At 46.5% G+C, this 10,944-nt stretch overlaps 1 protein-coding gene across 2 annotated transcripts; it reads left to right on the top strand.

The window, feature by feature from the left end:
* The first annotated feature begins 208 nt into the window (after positions 1–208).
* On the top strand, positions 209–4,075 carry LOC125522004 (cyclin-A1-4-like). 2 transcript variants are annotated; one of them, XM_087517649.1, is made up of 12 exons: positions 209–563; positions 1,227–1,596; positions 1,687–1,820; positions 2,225–2,317; positions 2,406–2,539; positions 2,634–2,709; positions 2,790–2,866; positions 2,947–2,980; positions 3,068–3,217; positions 3,325–3,459; positions 3,554–3,645; positions 3,727–4,074. In XM_087517649.1, exons 1-11 carry the CDS (start codon positions 408–410, stop codon positions 3,623–3,625), a joined length of 1,431 nt encoding a protein of 476 aa, XP_087373775.1. In that variant the 5' UTR covers positions 209–407; the 3' UTR covers positions 3,626–3,645; positions 3,727–4,074. The 2 variants fall into 2 exon arrangements, with proteins under 2 accessions (XP_087373775.1, XP_048543191.2); XM_048687234.2 differs by having other exon boundaries at positions 3,554–4,075.
* The last annotated feature ends 6,869 nt before the right edge of the window (positions 4,076–10,944 follow it).

Below are 10,944 nucleotides of genomic sequence, written 5' to 3'. Positions count from 1 at the left end.
CGTAACACACAGCATGGTAACTTTGTACTAAAAAAAATCGTCGGAGCATATCAAAATGAGATCTAGTTTTAAACGTTAGCACAGTCCTTTAGAGAATTATTTTTACAGGTTGATTAAACGGACCTGTTGGGCCGCAGCTAAAATCGGCCTTGAAACACGTTTTTCTCGGCCCGGACTGCACCATGTAACGGTCGAAACACTGTAGTTCAGTTTCGCCAGGGAGAGGAGAGTTGGCGGGGAACGGATTGGCTTCGGCCAGATGCTTGTAATTTGGAATAGCAGCAAACCCTAGTTCGTAAGAGGAGATCGAGAGAGTGGCTCTCACACACAGCGTCTCGTCTTATCCTCCTCCTCCTCGTCTTCGGCGAGCTCAGGCCTTCCCCACCGAGTTCGCCGCATCCGCTTCAATGTCAAGCCGGCCCGCCCGCCGCCGCTCGTCGGCGTCGGCCACGGCGGAGACCGCCGGCGCTAGGGCTGCCAAGGCAGCGTCGCTGGAAAACAAGCGGGCCGCCCTGGGAAATCTCACCAACGTTGCCGGCTGGAGGACCGGCAGGGCCGATGCGGTATGGCTCGTTGCGAGATCAGGGTTGTTCCTTTCGCGGCGGCAATTGCTTTTGCTTGGATTCTCGTTGGTTACAAGGGGACGGCATGTTGAGACGTATCCTAGATGTGATACATACCGTACTTGTTGAGCAGATTTATTGGATAATAATCTGCTATGGCATTTCGCGGGTTGCCCTCTTCTTGATCAATTTGATGCATAATTTATAAGATTTCCCGGTATTTATTACTGGCCCCTGTACAATTCCTCCCCTGTCTCCGTCAATTCCACGACAAGTACTCGATTATTTTATGTTTTTAACGAAATTTTCTGTGCCGTATAGTGTAATGTCTTTTGCTTGTTCCACCGGCCCCGATTGAACATTTCCTTGCACATATTTGTTTCATCTGCTTTTCTAATCTTGTCAGTTAGGGTTTTCAAATGTTTCGGTGTGCCAAATGTTCCGAAATGTAGTAGATCGCTGTTGTGCCAAATGTGCCAAATGTTTCAAATGTTTCCATTAGGCCCATTACGTACTCTAACAATCGCACTGGCTATCAGCCTATGTTTTTGTTATTATCTTCTGATTGCTTCTGAATCTTCCATTGGTGATTCGTTATGTATTACCTGTCTCGTGATTGTTCTCTTTGGTTGTGCTGTTTCACTGAGTCTGTTCTTATTGCAGAAATCGAGTTCATCCAACTCAGTAGCCTATGTGAAGAAGGGGAGTTCTGCTGGCCTTCCCAACGTGAATAGGAAAGTGGCTTCTGCCACAAAACCAACTTTAGACCGGTTTGAGCGAGCAATATCGCACCATGGCAATGCCCTTCAGAAGGAGAACGTTTGTTGCCCATCTGTGCCTACGTTGGCACCCCATGGCAGTTGGCCCGGCCTGTCTCATGATTCTGTTTCTATGGAGGACGATATGCTAACATGCAATTCAGTGGAAAGCCCTGGTCCTCTATTCCTTGACAATGCAGCTTCTTCAGTGGCAACTTCCTTGCGCCGTTGTGCGAATGATAAACTTCCTGTATCTGACAATAGGGATACCACAGGTTTGTTTGCCTGTCACAGTAATCCTGGTTAGGTTTCTAATCTGTTGTGTTGTATAATTATTTATTTTTGTTCTTTCTTTACTGTTACAGTATCTAGATGGAGAAAACATTGTCCTACCCCAATCGAAAATGACGATATCTTTGAGATTGAAACGCACTGCAAGGATCCAGAATTGTGTTCAACTCTTACTTGTGACATTTACAAGCACTTGCGTGAAGCTGAGGTGATTGATTCTTGTTCATATGGAACTCCTAATGTTTGCATACTTTGTGCAACAATTAATTTCTGCAGTGTGCACACACCTGCAAAGTAAATGCATATTGTTATCTACACAAGATGTCACTTCGTTGTGTGTAGAAGGGATGCATCAATTGGGAGCTAGGAATAGAAGAATTTTGCTTCTAATTCACAAATCCAATAGCACACATAGCTTTTCAATATTGTCGTCTTTGAACAAGAAATACAGTATGTTGATAGATGTCTTGTTTCTCATTCACTCACATCTCTATGGAACAATGCATTGCTCCATCATCCGTGTTGTCCATGTCTTTGCTTTCTTCCTAAAGCAGTTGCAGACCGCCTGTCTATATCTATCCCTACTATAATGTTATATTTGTCTTTTAGCAGACCAAGAAAAGGCCTTCACCAGATTTTCTGGAAACCACACAGAAGGATATTGACGCAAGCATGAGGGCAGTACTTATAGACTGGCTTGTGGAAGTGAGCATTTCTAGAAAAAAGGTTTCAGAAGCTCAACACACAAAAATGTTTCTTCTAATCGGTTACCTTTTTGCCCTACTCAATTCAGGTCACAGAAGAATATCGTCTTGTTCCTGAAACCTTATACCTCACAGTCAGTTATATTGATCGGTATCTTTCTAGCAAAGAGATCAATCGAGATAAGCTGCAGTTACTTGGTGTCGCCTGCTTGCTTATAGCCGCGTAAGATCCATCGAGTTAAATTTGTCTCTTCTGTTGTATTAAGTTCTTTTTTTTTCTTGTTTCTGTTCTGATATGCTTTATATTCAAATTTCAGTAAGTATGAAGAGATATGTCCACCCCAAGTAGAAGAGCTCTGCTATATTACCGACAATACATACATAAAGGATGAGGTCTATGGCCCTGCCGATTGACTTTCCTCTACATATTTTTTTATGATCTTGTTTTGTTTCGTAACACACAGATAACACAGGTTCTGCGAATGGAAGCTTCTATCCTGGGTTGCTTGAAGTTTGAGATGACTGCACCTACAGGAAAATGTTTTTTGAGGTAGCATTCTCTGTTATTGTGATATTTATACACATAAGCATAATTACTGACACTGAATATATTATTATTTCTGACAATAGGAGATTTCTGCATGCTGCTAAAGTATGTCATGAGGTAATTGCTTCTCTTCAATTATTTACAGTTACAGTCAGTCCTGTGTGCAATGTGGTCTTCCAGCTTACTCAACCTATTCTCCTGCAGGGCCCAGCTTTGCATCTTGAGTTCCTAGCTAGCTACATTACTGAGTTGTCACTTCTGGAGTACAGCTTACTTTGCCATGTACCTTCACTGATAGCTGCCTCTTCAATTTTCTTGGCGAATTTTATCCTTAAGCCAACAAAGAATCCTTGGGTATATATGCTTTCAACCTTCTAGGTTCTTGTGGATTTTATTTGTTAAGCCTTTTTTCCCTCAAGGGCTGCACATGTAACATTCATATCTCTTTGAAACTGAAGCAGAATACCACTCTTTCCTATCACACACAATACAAACCATCCACATTACGCGATTGTGTAAAGGTACTACACCGGCTTTTCTGTTTTGGCCTTGGAAGCAACCTTCCTGCAATTAGAGAAAAGTACAGCCAACACAAGGTGAGAGAGTGCCGTCAACAGTAATTTGGAAGCATTTAATTCCCTTTCTACTTTGATGCTAACTGCTATTGGCCTTCTCCATATGTTCCCCTAGTACAAATTTGTAGCGAAGAAGTACTGCCCGCCGTCGATTCCAGCCGACTTCTTCCAAGATGCTAGCAGTTAGAACTTGGAACACCAGATCAGGTTCGGTTACTCATTCAAGTCTTCCGGTGGCTGGTGGCCCGAAGTTGCTAGGCTGATTTGTACAGATTGCTGTGCATGCAGGACATACAGACACCATTGTTGTTAGTTGATTGGTGGTATATTTGTACATTGTTGGCAAAACCTGTGCAGCTATGTTTATTTGATTGGAAGGAGGCAATGCTCGTGATGCTGTCTGTAGTTTCTCCCCCACATTTAAATGCTTAGCTGCTGCAATCTGTTTCTTGGGTATGTAGTGCACGTTATAGTCCAATCATATCTCGTCACACCTTGCTTGTTCGATATGTTTCTTGGAGTGTGACGTCAAAAGAAAGATGAATGTGTTGACTATAGGCAGTTGCCTAAGAACCGCATTCTAGCGGTGGTTATTCTAAACAAAATATTTTCATCCCGGTTGACACAACAGTCTGAATGCAAGAAAAGAAAAGTCTGAATCATATTTTTTGTAAGACAGCAACTTGTATATCATCTATCCATTCTATTGTTTTATTTTTATTTTGTTGTTTGGCATGTCCCCTTTTCAAACATGCCAAAATGTACATATTTCTCCCTTGATGAAAGGGCAGCGCTCCTGACGGTTGCTCAATTTGTTTTTACTATTGTTTATAAATCTTGTTGTAATTTCTCTTCTAATTATTGTGTTCCTATAACTGGTCTCACTCACAAAAAATAGTATGGGAGTCGTCTTAGGGGGAACTTCCTGAATGACCTTACCGAGGATTTTTTTCTCAAATGATAACATCCACACGTTTGGCATGTTTGCACATCGCTCACACACCTTGATCCACCTTGATTCTGTTTTGCATGAATCCTAAAGAAATCTGAGTGCCACGTAGGCATAGCGTGTTGTGTGGGCGTTAGAGCGCTCGCCCACACGACCCGCAACGCACGTTTGCCAGCTGCGCCGTGTGCGCGAACCAGTTCCCGCCCACACAGTCACCAACCAGTCCACGCGCGTTTCACCCACACGACGCTCGTACGGTGATAGATGACAATTGCAATTGCGCGTATGCGGCAATTAAATAAACACACATGGCAACTATATTTCGTTGGTACATGGCAACTGCAGTTGCGCGTATGTGGCAACCAGGTAACATACATGACAACTATGATTAACCATACATGGCAACTAGATAAGCACACACGGCAACTATGGTTTGATTGCACGCCGCAACTACCATACATTAGACATGGCAACTATAGTTAACAAAACAAAGGGAGTTGTCATGCTTTTACAACTACATTTGCCATCCCGGATGGCAACTAAAGCGACATCCCACGGGGTAACCAACGTAGCTGCGCCAGGACGTGTGGGCATTTTTGCTTCGTGCCACACGCGCGAGGTGGGATGAGCAGTACTTGTTGGGCGTGTGGCACGAAGTAGCTGCGCCCACACGTGTGGGCAATTCTAATATTCGCCCGCACATAATCCGTGTGGGCTACCTCCTGCTTACACCATACACAGTGTGTGAACGGATGTCTAGTATACCACACATGTGATCATTATCAGCGTCCATTTTTTCACTGGGAATTTAAAGAGCTTTATTCAGCAAGAGATATCCTAGGAAAGTCAGCTAGCAGGCTTGTGATCAGGGTGGTGCCGAGTTCAAATTTACTTTCGGTAACCATCCGTGCACAGACATATTTTGCACATAGATGGGGCCGACAGATTGGCTGCCGTGTTTAGGTGCTGATTTTTTCTTTTGTTGAAACTATGTCCGTAGGCATACGTTACTTGTATTTATAAAAGTCGGAAAACATTACACATAACCTAGAAAGCACACATACAAATACGGGAATACGAAGCACACATATAAATACGGAAATACAGGGAGGATGCAAGCCATATAGCTGGCTCCGCCATACATCACAGAGGACCCTAAACAAAAAAAATTGCAAACCCAGCCTTAGTCTTCTCTGCTTCCGATTACTCTACCGCTTCGCCGCGTCAAGGCCAGCCACCATCGCTGGAGGCCGGAAAAAACACGGATGAGCAGCTCACCTGGAGTTGAAGGAACCCATTGCACAATGGCGTTAGTGAGCCGCAGCAGCCACCGACTCCGAAAAGCCGGATTTGCTCCCAAATCTTCTATTGGCCGGAGGCAATGGCCATAGTGGATGTGCTCCCCGAGCGTTGCGGGCCTGGGGACGAGGCCACTCCGCCTCGTTGAAGGAAGCCAAGCCCTTCCGCCACAAGCCAGAATCATTGCCAGCCATGCATGGATTCCATCCAGCCCAAGCAGGACACCATCAGCACTGCCCCAAGCTGCACCACCGGTTAAAGCCTGCTGCACAATACTCCTAATACTCACTCGCTCCCAAACTCCATGCAACAGCATGATAGAGGCGAAGGTGTCCCGATGTTTTGATGAGATGGTGGCTATTGTTTTCTGTGGGAGTCGACCTTGACGATCCGACTACGAACGTGCGAGACGTTGCGCCTTAGCAATCGCTAAACCAACTTCCGAGGGTTATTGACCACGCCGGAGCACGATCAACCTGACCACGAGGGCCTGTTTCCTGCGAGCAAACGAAGAACAAGCAAGAAACTGAGATTGCAATCTGGATATTGCGAATATAAAATGAAAACTTTATTGATCAAGGTGGGGTTCTATGACGCCTTTGTCTGGTCGTTGAACACAAAAGAAGTGCGCGAAGTTGCAGCTATGGCGAACTTTAATCTAAACAAAACCCAAAGTCTAAATGACGCCCTAAGGGCTGTATATATGGAGGAAGAGGGGGGGATTCGTGGCCCTTGGAGGAGGGGTCCGAAACCAAACCTAACTCTTGTTTCCCCACACATACGGACTCTAAAAACAGCCGATACTTAGTTATTTCGAAAATACATGGGCCTGGCCCAATAATAAGGTGACGCAACACCTAAAATAGCCTCTGGACGAAATTTAGGAAGTGGCATCTTGTATATTTCGTCCAAGGCTTCATGCACTCCTTATGGTGGCTTCAAAGTCCTGAAATCATCACTTGTAACTCCGTTCTTGATCCCCTTGCGCATGCCATCATCTCCATGCTTGAACTTGCTCCAAGGTTCATCTTTCTTGTCCAAGCTAGGCCCTTCATTTGTAAGCAAAACAAATGTATCCAATTTAGGCAGCATCATATTCTCATGAACATTAGAATTGTTACCAAGAAACGAAAGTACCTGATAATTCAATTGGCGTGCGCGAGCTCTAGTAATTGGTCCAGTATGTATAGCAGCAGGGGCTGTGGATGTAACAATGGTATTGATGTCCTCATCATAGCACGCCATCGAAGCAGAGATGGAGCAGGAGGAACCACGGACCCACATGCTTCCGCTAGAGTAAGAATCCCTAACGCAACACATATAAAGTCGGGGCACATTTATTTTGACGTGGCACCAATGCCGGCGTCCCAACGGTGCCTCCTGGAAACCATCTACACTCCGGTGCTTCCTTGGAGCTCCCCCCACACCTCTTGAGGCCAAGCAGGCCATTAGAGACAGGTAGGAGTGGCGAGGTTGCTAGCGAAAGAACAGGAAACCTGGCGCTCCTCCTGGTCGCCTCTTGCGTTCTGTAGAGGCTTCGAGAGAGATGTGCAACGTGTTTAAACATTGAATCATCAAACATGAAAAAGGTGAAGCTAGCTAACCAACTTTTAAGAGAATCGGTGCAATAACCGACAAAGAGCCGTTGCAAGAAGTCCAATGATTGATCAATTCCTCACAATCTATATCCATTATAACATGTGGGTAGCCTCGAAGCTTAGAAAATATGGCATAGTCCTGATCTTGATGGGTGACCGTCGAGATCGGAACTCAGAAAGAGATCCTAGATTGTTTGGCCTGGGGTTAAAACACTATAGTCATTCCACATAGCACAATGACACAATTTACCTAGGTTTGGACCACACCCTTCTCCTGATGTGTGTTCTTTCTTATGTATCGAGAGAGCTCCATGCTTAGAACTATCGCACTAATCTCCAAGTGTTATAGTTTAGGGGTTCGTCCGTTTGGACGACGGTGGTCTTTCTTTATATGTGGCATGGAGCCCCCCCTCCCCCACCATCCGGCCATGTCAACAACACATCATGGCGAGCCACTACTATATGCACATCGAGGGAACGATGCATTGGGGCCTAGACACACAAGGGTGTCACCCTTAGAGGTGACCCCTTTTTGACGCATGTTATTGCAGGCTTATCTGCACCCCCCTCGGCTTGCCATCACGCGTCCTTTCACATGGGTCGGGACAAGACAAACATGTGGCCCACTCCCCTACGTCCCCTAACATCAATACCCTTGCCAACGACATGTGCTCTCATGACAAGCCCCATCGATCCTAGCAGGAGGTAGGCTGCGCTAGTGGGTTCTCGTGCTCGACGTGCTTGCCCCCCTAGCATGCGCATTTGGATCTTGATCTTGATAGCACTGAGGTTGCTTCTATAGGGTGGAGCCAGGGGCCCATCTCCTCCCCCATCGACAACACACCCCAGCCCCACTGCCCGAGCATATTCCAGTTGACGAGAAGTGATAGCGGGCTTTCCTAAGAGGTTGACATAGGCACCGGCCCTATCAAGTTGGGAATAGAGTGTTGCCTGGATCAAGGCATCTCCTAGGACACTGGCCTACACTACTAAACCGTTGCCCTGTTCCACCAATAGAGGGTGTGGTCAAAAAATGGGGATGTCCCCCCACTCCTAGACCCCAAGCCATTGCTCTGCCTTCCTCCATATAATGTGGCGTTCCTGGCTGGGCCATCCACCAGATCCAATCCTCCTCCCAAAGAAAATTCCTCCATTCGCGCTTGCTCTGTTCGACCTCCCTCCTACTATGGCTATGGCCCCCATGAAGCCTACTTCCAAGGTTGTGAAGGGTAACGCTCGCAACACCCCACGTCGACCACCCGTAGCACCACTTGGTCGCCTCTGTCATGGTTCAGGGGTGCTCTTCTCCCCCAATCCCGAATCTGGAGCCAGTAGGTGCTTGACAAGGTGCAAATGATGATTGTCTCGGCCAGCCGAGGCCGAGGGGTGTTCGCCTGGTGACCAAGGAGACCGTGTTCTTCACAGGGCATGTCATGGCGGGTCTCTTCCCATCATTCTCCTACTTTATCTTCATCATGGACAGTTATGACTATTGGAAATATGGCCTAGAGGCAACAATATTGTATTGTTATATTTCCATATTCATAGTTAGGAGTTTATATTCCATGCTATAACTGATATGATCATGGAATATGCGATTCAGTGGAAAACTCATATGCACGTGTGGAATGATAAACAGAATAAAATAGGTTCTTGGTCTCAACTGTAAGACTGGCTCAAGTGTTGTCGGTGATCACGTTTTCCGGATCTTAGGATATCTTTAAATGTAAAGAAAGTCCTAAAACAACATTGAGGGTATGACGCTAGAAGAATGATCATACTTGATCGACCCAATACTTGTCTATTATACTATGTGATTGTTGGGGAACGTAGCAGAATTTTAAAATTTTCTACGCATCACCAAGATCAATCTATGGAGTCATCTAGCAATGAGGGAGAGAGGAGTGCATCTACATACCCTTGTAGATCGCGCGCGGAAGCGTTCAAGAGAACGGGGTTGATGGAGTCGTACTCGTCGTGATTCAAATCACTGATGACCAAGTACCAAACGGACAACACCTCCGCGTTCAACACACGTACGGTTGGGAAGACGTCTCCTACTTCTTGATCTAGCAAGGGGGAAGGAGAGGTTGATGAAGATCCAGCAGCACGACGGCGTGGTGGTGGATGCAGCAGGATCCCGGCAGGGCTTCGCCAAGCATAAGCGGGGAGGAGAGGTGTTACGGAGGGAGAGGGAGGCGCCAAGAGCAAGGGTGCGGCTGCCCTCCCTCCCCCCTCTTTATATAGGGGCCTTGGGGGGCGCCGGCCCTAGGAGATGGAATCTCCAAGGAGGCGGCAGCCAAGGGGTGGCTTCCCCCCAAGCCAAGTGGGGGGCGCCCCCACCCCTAGGGTTTCCCAACCCTAGGTGCAGGGGAGGCCCAAGGGGGGGCACACCAGCCCACCAGGGGCTGGTTCCCCTCCCACTTCAGCCCATGGGGCCCTCCGGGATTGGTGGCCCCACTCGGTGGACCCCCGGGAACCTTCCGGTGGTCCCGATACAATACCGGCGACCCGCGAAACCTTCCCGATGGCCGAAACTGGACTTCCTATATATAAATCTTTACCTCCGGACCATTCCGGAACTCCTCGTGACGTCCGGGATCTCATCCGGGACTCCGAACAACTTTTGGGTTACTGCATACTAATATCTCTACAACCCTAGCGTCACCAAACCTTAAGTGTGTAGACCCTACGGGTTCGGGAGACATGCAGACATGACCGAGACGCCTCTCCGGTCAATAACCAACAGCGGGATCTGGATACCCATGTTGGCTCCCACATGCTCCACGATGATCTCATCGGATGAACCACGATGTCGAGGATTCAATCAATCCGTATACAATTCCCTTTGTCAATCGGTACGTTACTTGCCCGAGACTCGATCGTCGGTATCCCAATACCTCGTTCAATCTCGTTACCGGCAAGTCACTTTACTCGCGCTGTAATGCATGATACCATGATCAACCACTTGCTCACATTGAGATCATTATGATGATGCATTACCGAGTGGGCCCAGAGATACCTCTCCGTCACACGGAGTGACAAATCCCAGTCTCGATTCGTTGCCAACCCAACAGACACTTTCGGAGATACCTGTAGTGTACCTTTATAGTCACCCAGTTACGTTGTGACGTTTGGCACACCCAAAGTACTCCTACGGTATCCGGGAGTTGCACAATCTCATGGTCTAAGGAAATGATACTTGACATTCGGAAAAGCTACAGCAAACGAACTACACGATCTTTGAGCTATTCTTAGGATTGGGTCTTGTCCATCACATCATTCTCCTAATGATGTGATCCTATTATCAATGACATCCAATGTCCATAGTCAGGAAACCATGACTATCTTTTGATCAACGAGCTAGTAACTAGAGGCTCACTAGGGACGTGTTGTGGTCTATGTATTCACACATGTATTATGATTTCCGGATAACACAATTATAGCATGAACAATAGACAATTATCATGAACAAAGAAATATAATAATAACCATTTTATTATTGCCTCTAGGGCATATTTCCAACAGTCTCCCACTTGCACTAGAGTCAATATTCTAGTTACATTGTGATGAATCGAACACCCATGCAGTTCTGGTGTTGATCATGTTTTGCTCTAGGGAGAGGTTTAGTCAACGGATCTCCCACATTCAGGTCCATAT

Source organism: Triticum urartu, chromosome 1A, assembly GCF_056163025.1.
Source record: "Triticum urartu cultivar PI428250 chromosome 1A, HENAU_Tu73, whole genome shotgun sequence".
In the NCBI taxonomy this organism is placed as follows: Eukaryota; Viridiplantae; Streptophyta; class Magnoliopsida; order Poales; family Poaceae; genus Triticum; species Triticum urartu.
This window is presented reverse-complemented; position numbering and strand designations above follow the sequence as displayed.

Coding starts and splice junctions, on each gene's coding strand:
- LOC125522004 (XM_048687234.2), top strand. CDS start 408: ATGTCAAGCCGGCCCGCCCGCCGCCGCTCGTCGGCGTCGGCCACGGCG. Junction 2,540..2,633: donor GCCTGCTTGCTTATAGCCGC/GTAAGATCCATC, acceptor TTCAAATTTCAG/TAAGTATGAAGAGATATGTC. Junction 2,981..3,067: donor CTGCTAAAGTATGTCATGAG/GTAATTGCTTCT, acceptor ATTCTCCTGCAG/GGCCCAGCTTTGCATCTTGA.